At 38.3% G+C, this 14,566-nt stretch overlaps 2 protein-coding genes across 2 annotated transcripts; one reads left to right on the forward strand and one right to left on the reverse strand.

The window, feature by feature from the left end:
• The first annotated feature begins 1,159 nt into the window (after positions 1–1,159).
• Positions 1,160–8,856, forward strand: LOC139952559 (calcium and integrin-binding protein 1-like). The gene is made up of 7 exons (XM_071951731.1): positions 1,160–1,372; positions 2,200–2,234; positions 2,847–2,946; positions 3,740–3,887; positions 5,289–5,398; positions 6,929–7,017; positions 7,281–8,856. The coding sequence occupies exons 1-7, from the start codon at positions 1,322–1,324 to the stop codon at positions 7,300–7,302; spliced, it is 555 nt and encodes a 184-aa protein (XP_071807832.1). The 5' UTR covers positions 1,160–1,321; the 3' UTR covers positions 7,303–8,856.
• A 458-nt stretch (positions 8,857–9,314) lies between these two features.
• LOC139952201 (heparan sulfate glucosamine 3-O-sulfotransferase 1-like) lies at positions 9,315–13,992 on the reverse strand. Its single transcript, XM_071951253.1, has 2 exons — positions 13,885–13,992; positions 9,315–12,628 (listed from the first exon to the last, which is right to left on the reverse strand). Exon 2 carries the CDS (start codon positions 12,561–12,563, stop codon positions 11,451–11,453), a length of 1,113 nt encoding a protein of 370 aa, XP_071807354.1. The 5' UTR covers positions 12,564–12,628; positions 13,885–13,992; the 3' UTR covers positions 9,315–11,450.
• Positions 13,993–14,566: the final 574 nt, after the last annotated feature.

Genomic DNA, 14,566 nt, shown 5'->3' on the forward strand with positions numbered 1-14,566 from the left:
GAAACGAATAAACTAGGCAAGCTTAGAATCAGCCGCCAGTCTGTCACGGGGGCATGGCCTACGTACGCAATTATTTGTTTGAGTTGGCGTTATAATTGCAAGCTAAAGTAGTCCCAGCCTATTTTCAATACCATCCCGCCCGGGTAATGGTTAAAAAGCATGACAGTTCTTTTCAGAACTGAGAAGTCTCCCTACTAAACCCCGACAGTGACATCTACTCCGCGGTATAGTAGAATAAAGCAAGACAGTTCTCTAAATAAGAACAAACCCTACCTGGTAGATACAAACATTGTGTTACCGCAATAGCTCCATGCGCAAACCAAATACATTGTTTGAGTTTGTTGCAAAACGGCGGAGTGGATCTGTAATGATGCTGTGTGAACGGCGTCAGTTAGACCATGGAAGAATTCCTTCCTCCATGGTTAGACACTAGACTACCTGTAGAAACTCGGGTCAGAACTATGATTATTCACAACATAATGTTTGTGAGAGGAATTAATAGACACCAACTTTTAGTTAGTCTAATGGTCTCAAACCACTTCGCACTCATCCCGATGGCTAAGTAGAACACAACATACATGGTAGTTACTAAAGATGCTACAAAAACGTTAGCTCGTCTACTTTAAAGACTTCTTTTAGGCCCTATAATTTTATACCATTGATAAAAAAATTAATAATATATAAATTTAAAAGTAAATTGGGCTGCCGTCGTCTTTATGGAGTGTCTATCTAGTTGAGCCGCCGCGGCGGCTAGTATAAATCTTTTGTACAGCCAACTCAATGTTTTCGTTATCTTCTAATTTTGTTAGCAGTCTGCCAGCAGTCCTTCCTTGGGTGGATTTCACAAAGTTAAGACTAGTCTTATCTCGAGTTAGGACGAGTTACTCTTCCTAACTTAGGACTAGCCTTAAGTTTGTAATATCCTGAGGACAATTCCTCAGTTAGGACCTGTCCTAATAATTGTGAAATCGACCCCTGGTCAGCCAAACGTTAGTCCTATCTGTGCCACTTTATAAGATCACTTGAAACAACGCGAACTTTTGGTTGAAATAAAGAGGGCGCTGTTTACCGGCCCACCTGTTGCGAACCAATTACGCTGGTTACACAAACATCTTATTCTTAACCACTTGAGCGGGTACCATTGAAAGGAATGACATAATAAACAGGAATTTTCAACACAATCAGCGTAACACCTCAATCGTCACCGACCGAATCGTAAACTGTGTGACGACAAAACAGGATGTAAGATTTGCTGATTTCGTCTAGAGACTTGACAGCAGAAGAAACACAAGAGAAAGTGAAAAGTATCTGTATATCAAAGATGGGGGGATCGCATAGTGTTTTCACGGAAGAAGAACTTGGTGATTACCAGGTAAAAACTAACCGACCTGCGGTGACAAGTGAAGTTGTTGAAGTTGTTGTTTTGTGTCTGTATCCTGGTGTCATGTGTTTTCAGTAGGATAACTTGGTTCTTGATAATTTACCTCGACTTCGTCTCGGTAAAATTATCAAGAACCAGGCCTCGTGGGGATTAAACCACTAGTTGAAAACCTCTTCACCACACACTGATTCCCTTATTCATGTATTTAAAACATTCATTGTATTGACACAACCATGACAACTCCTGTTCATGTGTTCCAATTTCATAGCAAGCATGACACTGACACTGCAGTAGGGCTGCACAGCTGTAGCCCATTATTATCAACAGCATGACCAGCCTCACCCTAGAAGTGAATTACGAGGGTTCGTTCTGCTATTGTTTGCACAAGGAGGTGATAGCGGAATGAACCTCAAATAGTTCTAGGAGTAGACTAGCCTATTAACAAACAACACTTCCATCAGAAAATTAATTTGCAACTAAAGTGAAAATGAGCAGGTCACAAATTGTACATTTGACCATAGAGAAAGGTTTGACATGATATTTTGGCTGGTATTTATGGTAACTGCTTTCCGTATCCTGTCACCACCTTTTCTGCTAATTTTTTACCCAAAACTTTTAAAAGCAATGTCTCATTTTAGTGAGTAATGTTATTTTCTTTTAAGATGGCTAGTTGCGATAACGTAACCCTACTCCCGACGGCGGGAGGAGGGTTACGTTATCGCAACTAAAGAAGGCACTACATGTCATGTCAAGATATGGACATTTTTCCTTTGACATATAAGATTAATTTTTCTCTGCCTTTCTTTTTTGTCTTTTAGGAGCTCACATTCTTCAGCAAGAAAGAAATTTTACAGTAAGTGATTGCTCTTTGAAGAAAAGGAGGTCACTCTGACTTTTAAGACCTCTGCCTAAAGGAATATTGTGAATTTTGCACTTCTTCATCCTATCCTACACACAGAGACACTTCAAACCCTTCTTAGTGAGTGATGGGTGCAACAGAAGGGCTGTTAGGTTTGGGATCATGGATATTTAGTCTTGGTATTGGTACAAGACCTTGTTCAGACTCAATTCACTCGACTGTCTCAATTCTCACTATCCGGGCATACTCTTACACAAGCCATCAAACAAGACAGGGCGCTGTTTGGAAAAAGTTTGTGACTTCTAAGTGAGCACCCTCTGGGCCTCTATCAGTGAAATAGTGGTTTGGGACTTCTAGCTAACGCCCTCTAATCAATGAAATAGTAGCACCGCGTACGTCAAGTTGCTAACAATAATGTGTAGGACTGCAGGCCTTGAACTTCGCTCGTGAATGTTGTACTGGTTGTATCTTACTGTTTTGTTTTTTTGTAGAAATGAGATTTATTAAAGATCCCTTTGGATGTTGGGTGTTGTGGGGGGGGGGGGTGTAAAAATGCCAGTCATTTTATGATTGTCTCATTTTTCTGTTCTGTTCTTTTTTTGTCAGTGTACATAAGAGGTTCCATTTACTGGACCCAGACGCAGTGAGGGCCAACAAGAATGCAAGGCTTCCAATGGATAAGATTCTAGAGCTGCCAGAACTCAAGGTAAAAACAGAAATAAATTCTGAACATAATTACGAACAACTCGGATACTTCTCGCCAAAATGTGGATCCCTCAAACATTAAAGCAGCATCACCACTCACTGGCATTCCAGCGTTCTCCTGAAGACGAGCAGAGTAAACTGTTCGAAACGTCGAGACTCGAGACCAAACAGACTATTTTCTCTTCACAACCAACACTCCCACGAAAGAGAATAATTACATGGTTGTACCTACAAGTTTAATATTAATAGTTATTATCTGTAGTTTTGTTTTTATCCTTCACACCATGCAAAGCTTCAAATCAAACAAGAAATATAATTAATTTAAAAGTTACGTTTAATTCCCTGAAAATGATTGTCCAGTAAGTTGTGCCAAAATTTAGCATCAAACATCCAATGACTCATGGTACAAAAAAGACTCCCAAAGACTAGGGATTACCTAAAGTGAAGTTCAATTTGAAAATAAATAAAAGACTGAAGGAATTTGATGTTTTTGTCTTTTGTTGTAGTACAACTTGTAGCACCTGTTTTTAGACCAAAGTTCTCCAAAATCATTAGTTTTCAATATTGAAGGTTTTTTTCTGGTTAAATCAGGATGAAATCAACGATCTTGGCTAACTGGGTATTTTTTCGTCTTCTCTTTCTTTTGTAAATAATGGTTAAACGAAATTCAGATTTTCAGGTATAAACAAAATATTTTGTTTGACACATCCACCCACAATTACAAGAAAAACTAACTCAACCTTTTTTTAAGATTGACTATTCTAAATTCCCCACTCTTATTTTCTCACTTTTAGGTGAATCCATTTCGTCATAGAATTTGTAAAGTCTTCTCATCAGCTGAAGATGGTTCTTTACTGTTTGAAGACTTCTTGGATATGATGTCGGTGTTCAGCGACGCTGCACCCAAGAGTGTCAAGGCAGAGTATGCCTTCCAAATATATGGTAAGATTAGACTCGATCATACTGCCTGCGAATGCGAAGCAACTTTTGACTTCACATTTCCATTGTTGAGAATTATTTGCTGCGAATACATCAAAATTTAGATTGCATTCACATTTGCAGAATATGAACTGGGCTTTACTTCAAAAGTTACTTTTTCAGAAAAGCAAGTACTGGGAAAAATTTTTTGTCCATGAGACTAGAGTGTAAAAAAGAGGCTGCCATAAATACCCCAAACAGGTGTTAAACAGGTGTTTTCAATGGCAACAACAAATTTCTGCTGCTTTCATCCATGGTTGGAAGTCAAAAGCTTTCCAAATACTGATATAGGCATTTGTCTTGCCATTGTGTAATTAATTACATTTCCAATAGTACTGTGAGTTCCATAGCCTTGACATCAATTGCCTTGGCCCACCATGTTACTCTATAAAATTACCAGTCATGAACTTGGTTTCACCACAAGCACCCTGGTGTGTCACAGTGGTGAACCCAGACCCCATCCCCCTTCCACTCATTTAGCCTTGCTTCAAAGCTACCTGTTGATGGTGACAATCTGTCTCCCAATATCCGTGGAGTCACAGGGAGTCATTATTTAGCAAGCTATTTTAACAAACTATTGAGAAAGCGGCGCATGTTTTCAATTTTATTGGGCTCCATGAGCTGTTTTATTGTGGACACGTTACTACACCACTGTAAGGTTTGCGTAAATCTGTCGGTATACACCCAAACCACACAGTACACTCCTATAGTGGCCACCATACATCAAAAAGGCTGATGATCTTGTTCTCCTTGAACTCAGTTTCACCACAAGCACCCTGATGTGTCACAGTGGTGAGTCCAGACCCCCTGTACCCAATGCAATCCTCCACCACTTAATGGAGCCTCATTTAGCCTTGAAGCAGATGCTAAGCTGCCTGTTTATGGTGACGGAGTAAGACAAGTCAGTGGGTAGTTTCTACAATCTGTCTCCCAATATACATGGAATTGCAGGAGTACTTATCTAGCAAAATTTGAAAGCACCATTTAGCCTAGAAGCAAATGCTCAGCTACCTGGGCATATAAATTTCATAAAGCTGTTTAGCAGAAAATTCTGCTTGACAAATTTCATTGCTAAGCAAACATTGAGTAGGGCATTAGTAATGACACAGCATACTTTATGGAAATTTGTCTGGTACCCATATTCTGCTAAGCAAGACTTTTTGGTGCTTAGCGCATTTGTGTGCCTTAACAGGCTTTATGAAATTTGACCCAGTTTATGGTGACAGAGCAAGACAAGTCAGTGGGCAGCGTCTACAGTCTGTCTGCCTATCATATCCAAAGAATAACAGGGAGTTCTTATTAAGCAAGCTACTTGCAAAAAAATCGAACCCTTTTGAGGAACCGCCATGTTTTTTCCCATTGCAGACTTCGATGACGACGATTTTATCAGCAGCGCAGACCTGCGTGAGTGCGTTAATAAGCTTACCGGGGAGCAGCATTTGTCAGATGAAGACATGCAGCAGTTGATTGATAACGTAAGTGACACTGTCGCTAGCCATGGGGCGTCTTTGTTATTTTTGTGTCTGACTGGCTGTTTAAAGATAGGGTTCAATTTAAGGACAAAGGGGTTATGTGAGGGTCACTTAAAAAGTATGTGAAATGAAGATTAGGCGAGGTTTGCGGTAGCACCTGTGTCAACCTCTGTTGAGTAGTGATGATTCTGAAAAGAACTTGGCCCACTTTCATGGCTCTGCATACCAGAAGCACAGAATCAGCACTTATGGAAGCAGGGAATTCTATGCTTACTACAAGCGTACATGTATTTCTCGGGTTAGTTGCGAATTTGGGCTTCTACAAAAGGAATCAAACCTTTTAATGTTTTTTTTCCCAATGAGGAATAAGGGTGCTCAAAACATGCCTGCAGGAAGTCCGGGCTCGGAGCAGTTGCTCATCACCAATTATTAGTGATAATACAACCCCAGGAAAAAATTACACGGAAAGTAAGCGAGGAAATTACTTTTTGCCGAAAGACACCTGTTGGTGATGACAAAGATAGATTCTGGTTTTTGTTTTTGTTTTTTTTACTTAGCAAAATGTTTCCTTCTTTGGCCTGCAGCTCAAAATGAAAGGTGAAAGGGTGTTACACAACCTGTACGCTTATTTTTTGAAAGGGCAAGGGCACCAAGGTATTTTCTTCTTGGTAAAGGGCATTTTTTATTGTAAATTTCTACTGGAGCATTTCAAGGGCACCAAGGCAATGACCAGAGGACATCAAGACAATCGCCTTTGTTGCCTCAGTGAAGTATCCGGACTGGTATTATTTGCAACAATACTTGAGTAGTATTCTGTTTTTTTTGGGGGGGGGGGGTTTTACTTTGCGAAATGTTTCCTTCAGTGAAGTATCCGGACTGGTATTATTTGCAACAATACTTGGCAAAAAAAAAAAGCAAACAGAAATATAGATGAACTGAGTACTTTGACCAACAAATGTTGAAGACCGAAACAAACCAAAACATAATGCTCAGGGTGCCTGGCCATATTGGTCCTGGGCAGTCCTGCTCAGGACCGCCAACCATAGCTACAACACTGTTCCTTTCACAGCAAGTGACAACCATGATATACACTTTTTGTCTAGAAGTCATACACTAAGACTAAGAGGTCACTGTCCGTTAAGACATTCACCTTCGTGTACTACCCATTAATTACCAACTACCTGTGAGAATTAGTCAGCATTCAAGTGTGTTGTTAATTAGAAGGTTATCTTTAGAGGGCAGTAGGGAAATCTTGAGTTGCACCAAAGTGGGTCGCTCGCCACAAACTCTATACCACTGGAGAGTAAATGAGGCAGGCCTTGGTTTAGACACAGGTCACATGAGCCATGACCTCCGTTGCCCCTGGTCTTGGCCTTGGCGCCCTTCAAATGTTTTCCATCGACTTTTGATAATCCAAGATAAAATCGCATTTGATTTGCTAAAGGTGAACCTAAATATTCTACAGCTCTTTAGTGACAATCGATATAAAAAGAACTTTGTTAATTTCAAGTTTTGTATTTGTGCTTCCCTCAGGTCCTGTCAGAGTCTGATTTGGATGACGATGACGCATTGTCTTTTGCTGAATTTGAACATGTGATTTCCAAATCACCCGACTTCTTAAAGTGAGTTATAATAATATCAGAGGTATAATTTCTTTGTTTTAAAACAAAAAAACAGGCGATTAACTATATTTTTTCATAACTATATCGTGTTAGGTCCTAGAACACTGAATAAAAAAATATGCAAATTTTTTATTTTATTTTTATTTATTATTTGCCAAATGGTGTTTTTTTTTTACCCATACAGCAATTTGTGGCGAGACGAACAAACTGTATCTGACAAGCTCATATCTAAAGTTGCGTCTTATTTCTGTTTCAATTCACAGTTCTTTCAAGATCCGATTGTAAGTGTCATCAAGATGTCTTGGAGTATCCCAGAATTTAAGATAACGGCTCCTCAGTATGTCCAAACCTAAAGTTGTGTGTTTCTGTTCATCGGGAATGATTACTGAAAATGGCTTAGGGGCTTTGTGTGGATTTCACAAAGAGTTAAGAGTAGTCTCATTTGAGTTAGGATGAGTTACTTGTTCGAACTTAGAACTAGCCTTAAATTTTTAGTATCATTCTCCTAGGCCTAAACTCTTTGAGAAATCGGCCCCTGGATTCCCCTACACGTATTCTCTGCGTGGAACCTCCCAGATGTTACAATTTACAGACTCTGTGCATGACCATTAATACTACAATACAGGTTTGTACACAATGTGGTGATTTTTACTTCTTTTATGTATTTCACAGAACTTTTAAAATAATATAATTTTTTTTTTTTAAGTTTTCCCAAGACAGTTTTATCGAATTTGATCTGTTTTATTGCATGGTAGAGCGTCGCATGATATAATATTTTTAAACTTTCCAAGGTACCGAAGTAACTGATGTTTTTTGTATATATTTGTAATTTTCCACAGTGCCTATGAATAAATCTTTGTAATAAATTATTTTACATTTCTGTTCTTATTGATCGCCAAGGCAACAAAGGTGAAAATGATATCAAAATAATAACTGATTTATAAAATAAAATAAAATTGATTGTCAATATAGCCACAGTGCCAATTCTCAAAACAAAAAAAGGAAAAAGAATTTTGTACATTTTTGGTAAAAACTAGAAATTGGAGAATGCAGTGAAAATATCTGTCTATATCATTTGAGAAAATTCATGCCTACTGTCACACGGTATGTCCACAGCTGATACAGAGTGTGTGCACAGGAGACAATTTTCTATGTTCTATTTTGAGGGTTGCTACCACAAGTACACCCATACCTATCCATTCTTACTATATGTAGATATAAAAAGTTCATTCTTAAAATATTTGCGATTTATGTTTTTTAAGTGAATATTTTATTCTGGTGATCTGTTCAAAAATTTACTTCACTTTTGAGAGTTATAGCAATGTACTTAAAGAAACTATTCCCCTTTTCAAGGTGTGTGATCTCCACTATACCTTCAGACCTAGGCCCAAATTTCATAGAGCCACTTTAAGGCAACAAAAAGTACCTCAGCACGCCACAATTATACTTAATGGAATAAGGTTACCAATCATACCACGATTCGATCACCAATTGTTGCTGATGTTCTGCTCATTTCTGCTAACACATGTAGATGAAACTGATTAAGCAACTTTATGCTCGAGCAGCTCAATGAAATTGGGCCTCGTCTAGAGAAAGTTTTTATGCGAGTGTTTTTAATTGGTTGATTTTATCGTCCTTTATTACTTTTTAATTTTAAAATGAATCTTTGATTGACTTTTGTTTTTTTGGTTTGAGATTTGTACATGTATCATAAAGTTATGAATAGGAGAAAATGAAATGCACCACGTACTCAAGACTCATTTTGCCCATTTGTATTATTTGCTTTTAAACCCTCCCATTATCCGATATTAAATATCATCCACACCGAGTTTGAATGAATGATAAACTTTGTCAGCTTGCATTTATTATGTCATCATATAGTAGTGAATACATCTACAGTCCACAGTTAAAGGAACACGTTGCCTTGGATCGGACGAGTTTGTCTATAAAAAGCGTTTGAAACCGTTTGTTATGAAACGTATATGGTTAGAAAGATGTTTTAAAAGTAGAATATAATGATCCACACAAGTATCTCTCAAAATTGCACGGTTTTCTTTTTACGTCGCGAACTATCACGGTCGGCCATTTATGGGGGTCAAAATTTTGACCCCCATAAATGGCCGACCATGTTATTGGACGAGGTAAAAAGAAAACCACGCAATTTCGAGGCATATTTGTGTAGATCATTGTATTCTACTTTTACATCATCTTTCTAACCATATGCATTTTATAATAAACGGTAAAAAACGCTTTTCAAAGACCAACTCGACCGATCCAAGGCAACGTGTTCCTTTAACCCTCCTAGTCCTACTGGCAGGTCAATCAATGTCATCCACTGTGGTTTTGGTAATTAACTTTGTTAGCCTGTGTCCTCATATTAAGTAAATGCATCTACAGTCCACAGTTAACCCTCTTACAGTCTATCCAATCAATTTTACGAAAGGTAACATTTACATTAATTACCGGCATAATATGTGTACAAGCATTCATTGCATTAAGCTATAAAATTATCAGTTATTACTACTCAACTATCGCGATTCCGATCCACTTCTCGCCGCGCACATTGCTATCGAACGACAGTGAGCGCTGTAAGAAATCTTCCAGATCACCACATCACACTTGTGCTGTCGAGATAGCGGCTTACAGAAGATAGAGATAGCTGTCGAGATAGCGGCTTACAGAAACACCCTCTATCGGTGGAACAATCGGGACATGTGTAGCGTTTAAGAGCGTCTTGCACCAAGACTGGATTTATGCTGGCATTTGATAGCAAATATTTGCAATGATAAAGAGAACCATCTTGGGTCAGAATGGGTTTTTTTTTCTTTCAAGCTTGGACATTGATTTTCCTCTCTAAGCTTGGACATTGATTTTCCTCTCTAACTTCCCACCATTTTTTTTTCTATCAGAAGTAAAGCATCAACAACATAAATAATGGACCATTCAACATCAACAATTGTAATAAATAAACATCAGTTATTTCAGCGTGTTAATAAACAAAACCACCATTATATATAATACATGATTTACAATAACCATATCCTGGATTTTCTTAAAGCCATTATACACTTTCGGTAAACAGTATTGTCCAAGTCCCACATTTCGTGTCTCACAACTTATATATAAAACAACAAACCTGTGAAAATTTAGGCTCAATCGGTCATCGGAGTCGGGAGAAAAAAACAGGAAAACCCACTCTTGTTTCCGCGCGTGTTTAAAATAAATCTAATTCTCGCTAACGAGAATTTATATTGTTTTACTGTTTTCTCAAAAAGTAAAGCATTTCATGGACTAATATTTCAAGAGAAGTCTTTCACCATTACCTTTTGTAAACCCTGAAAATTATGTGTAAATCTGTGAACTTTTTTTCTGTACCGAAAGGGTCCATTGGCTTTAAAGGCAGTGGACACTAGTAGTAATTACTCAAAATAATTATTATCATAATACCTTTCTTGGTTTCTAGTAAAGGGGAGAGGTTGATAGTATAAAACATTGAGAAACAGCTCCCTCTGAAGTGACTTAGTTTTCGAGAAAGAAGTAATTTTCCACGAATTTGATTTCGAGACCTCAGATTTGGAATTTTGAGGTCTCGAAATCAAGCATCTGAAAGCACACAACTTTGTGTGACCATGGTGCAGCTAGGATGTTTTTTTCTTTCATTAATATCTAACAACTTCGACGACTGATTGAGCTCAAATTTTTAACAGGTTCATTGTTTTATGCATATGTTGAGATACACCATCTGTGAAGACTAGTTTTTGACAACTACCAATAGTGTCCAGAGTCTTTAAGGTGCATGTTTGTACTTTTGTGCTATAATAACAGAAAATAAGACTGGGATCAGATTGAAAGGTATAAACTCAACATAATTGTTATAATTCAACAAATCTTTGACGATAAACAACCCCCAAGTTCAGGAAAGACCCACCTGATGATAAAAATAACTAGACCTAAAGCCTAGTTCATACTTCCTGCGAATGCTTTATGCGATTTCCAAGATTTATCTTGTCTGTTTTTTAGGGTAGTAAGAGTTTGTATACTTTTTGTACGACACAAAACACAAAACACAAACGTCCACACAGAATAACATTGAACACTAGCCTGTGTTCGAGTCAAATTAGTCAACCTTAAACAGGCCTGTATGCTTTTATGAAAGGGCATCGATGCATTTTTCTTAGTAAAGGGCACCATATAAGGAAATTGTAAATTTCTGCTGGGGGGCAGCAGAAATTGGGGGCATGGAGGCAATCGCCTCAAGTATCAGCAACCAATTTCATGAAACTTTATGAAACTGCGTAAGTCCACTTTGAAATGTTTGCGCAATAAACTTTGCGCAAGTGGACATACGCAGTTGCGTAAAGTTTTGTGAAATCGGCTGCTGGCCTACTTTAGTTCACCATGATGCACACTCAAACTTGCTCTAATTGGTCATTCTAAGGCCAGTCAAAACGCTGATTAATTGTCTTGAAAAACTTTTCATTGTAAGGCCTAAAATAATCCTGAAGCTTGTTCATGAGTTCAGGGGAGACGTAAGGATGCTCCCGCCCCTTATTGGAGTTCAGACATTTGGTGTTAAACTCGGAAGCCATGCAGTAGAAACCACGCGTGGCATTGAAGTATATCATGTCCGATGAGATGACATCTCTCATTCCGAGAAATTTCTCCACCGCTTTCAACTCTGGAAGCGGGTTGCTTATTAGTTTATCTCCGTCTACGAAGTGCATTTGACTTAGCGGGAAATACTTTAACCAGTTCAGGACATGCTTAACGTAAATGCTGATCTGGACTGCTTTATAAGAGGATCTTATTTGATTGCCGTCAAGTACAGCACCCTCAAATGTTGCCTTACTCAGCCATGAAGTGGATTTCTCTTTCAGTTGAGTATAGTCTGAAATAACACGAGTTGTTGGCTCTCGGACGATCACAAGTAATTTAGTGTTTTTGTTCATTTTGTAAACCAGCTCAGGAACTTCTGGCGCAATAATGTAGCCAGGAGTTTTCTCAATGGTGATCTGGTCAGGAGTTGACGGCTTCATCTGGTTTTGATACCATTGCAGACCTTTCTTATAGTTTTTGTCGAAGAAGTGGATTTCGGGTCCACATGCTGCAATCTGTGGATGGGTCTCCAGCATTTCTAAGAGTGCTCTCGTACCGCATTTCCGGACGCCTATAATGATCGCCTGTGGTAGTCTTTGCGCTTTTCCACCGGTGGCAAGCTCTATACGTATCTCTTTTGATGGTTTAGGGGGTTTCAATGCCTTTTTCAATTTTATTTGACGCTGTATATTTTCTGCTTTCGCACCACTAATTTTCCTGGGCATGCTTTTCTTCGGCTTGCCGTTTTCCGTCCAGAAAGTTACTCCGTCCTCGTTGGGTATAACTGGTCCATTTGTGTCACTAGTGACGAAATGATGAAAGGTTCTTGCTGCACACAGCAATCCATGAAATTGCTTTGAGTACGACAACCGACCAACAATTGTCAACATAAGAAACACCGCCAGGAGGAGTAGAAATGCTTTCTGTTTCTTGCTCCAAGTAGCTGCCATGGTTACACGGTTTAATGAGATTCAATTGGTCAATCAATTCTGCTGCATGTTTACAACAATTTTGTCTGTTGAGAAAGAAAACAAATCCAGTATTACTTGTCTGTACAATTTGTACTGTTGTTTAATGTTAGTATTTCTTATTATTTTATCTTCCAGTACGCGCTAATCCACCGATCAGAAGCTCGAACTACTAGGGGGATAAAAACATGCTACGACCTCTGTTTTATATCCTACTTCCTCTGTTTTTATTACACAGTGCGTATTGTGAAATGTTATTTTGTCACGCTCCGTATATGGACAGTGCAAAAATTACATTCTAAACTTTGTGCACGTGAAATAACGCTACGATATTTTAAACTTTGCACGTTGCAAGTGAGACTGGAAGATTCGGCCTCGTTGGATATGGGACGCAGAAACGCTATATTTTTCCGTATTCCACTCGCGCTTGTGTGATAACTTATAATAGTCTATAAATAGTACGTCCACACGTAGTTCAAGCCTGGATGTAAAACACTACTAGAAAGCAAGTAAGATTGATTACTATACATTTTGAAAAAAAAGTAGTACAGTCCCCCGGATATAACTTGCCGTATGGCGCCACCACTTTTTCACTCATTTTTTCACTCATTTTTACAAAAAGGGAATATCTCATTGAGGTATACTAGAGGATAATTTTTTATAATATTGAATGAAAAAGTGGTGGCGCCATACAGAAACTGGAAAAGTTTCCGTATAGGCCTATGGCGCCACTAGACCCAGTGACTGGGGCGGGGGTGCTAGACTAAATTCCTTTTTTCAAAATTTTGACAATAATTTGACAACATTTTCGATTAATAAAAAAAAAGACTGGATAACTTTCCGTATGGCGCCACCACTTTTTCACTCTTTTTTACAAAAAGGGATATCTCATTGAGGTAAATTAGGTACTATATTATTTCATATCGAATGAAAAAGTAGTGGCGCCATACGGAAACTTTTCCAAAAGACTAAAATATAGCATACCATCATAGGCATAGGGCCTAAACATGAGTGAAAAGTGGTGGCGCCATTAAGGAAAGTTCCCATAAACTTTTCCCACACAATTTATTAATTTTTTCGGACCGAGTTCATTTCGGACCGAGTTGACCCAATTAACCGTCTACCCATGCATATTATATGATGAAATTGCATACATACATGTATGTCGAGTTGGCTCGTCGTCAGAATTTTGTAAAAATTTACTTTCAAAATGTAATAACACAACTATGGGCCAAGTATGTTTCATCCAGTATGCATTTATTCAAAAATAATTTCACATAATTGAAGATATAAACAAAATTACCGTTATTTGTTTTGTTTTTTTTAGAGAAGATCCTTTCTCACGCCTACGCCTAGCTGTTTCCCTTCATCTTTTTCTTGCTTTTCCAAGATTTAATCCAACCGACAACAGAGGGCGCTATTGTCAACCAGTGCGCTTTTATATCCACATTCCACAATCAAAAAAGGGCATAGTAAAAATAAATGAGAGCCATCTATTTTGGCAATTCCACTAGTTTGCCTTTGATTGCCTCAAAACAAACCGTTTATTATATGATTTAAGATTGCAAGAGGGTGAGCAGGGTAAGCAGGCTCAAAGTGTCCCATTCTTTTTTTGCAGGTGGATTTCAGAGTTTGAATATCGACCATTGAGGAATAGATTGCTCAGTCTACCTCCACGGTCAGAGGTTCATAATTTAATTAGGATGATTTGGGGATTTCCTTCAAAATTTCCATTATTTTCTTGGTTTAAGTTCCTCGGGAGTTCTTTCGAGTGGATGCACATTTTTTTTTCTGTAGTAACTGCAGTTCTGTTTTGTTTAGTTTTGGCTTACGAGACGTGCGTTAGATTTTAGCATCGGCACTATGGAGTGATGACTTTTGGTAACAAAAAAAATTAGCAAAATATGATAGGCATAAAATTATGTTTATTTTGAAAGCTTTTTAACGGGTCAGGTAGAGGGAGCTGAGCAAATAAGGCATGGACC

The sequence above is a fragment of the Asterias amurensis genome, chromosome 20 (genome assembly GCF_032118995.1).
Source record: "Asterias amurensis chromosome 20, ASM3211899v1".
In the NCBI taxonomy this organism is placed as follows: domain Eukaryota; kingdom Metazoa; phylum Echinodermata; class Asteroidea; order Forcipulatida; family Asteriidae; genus Asterias; species Asterias amurensis.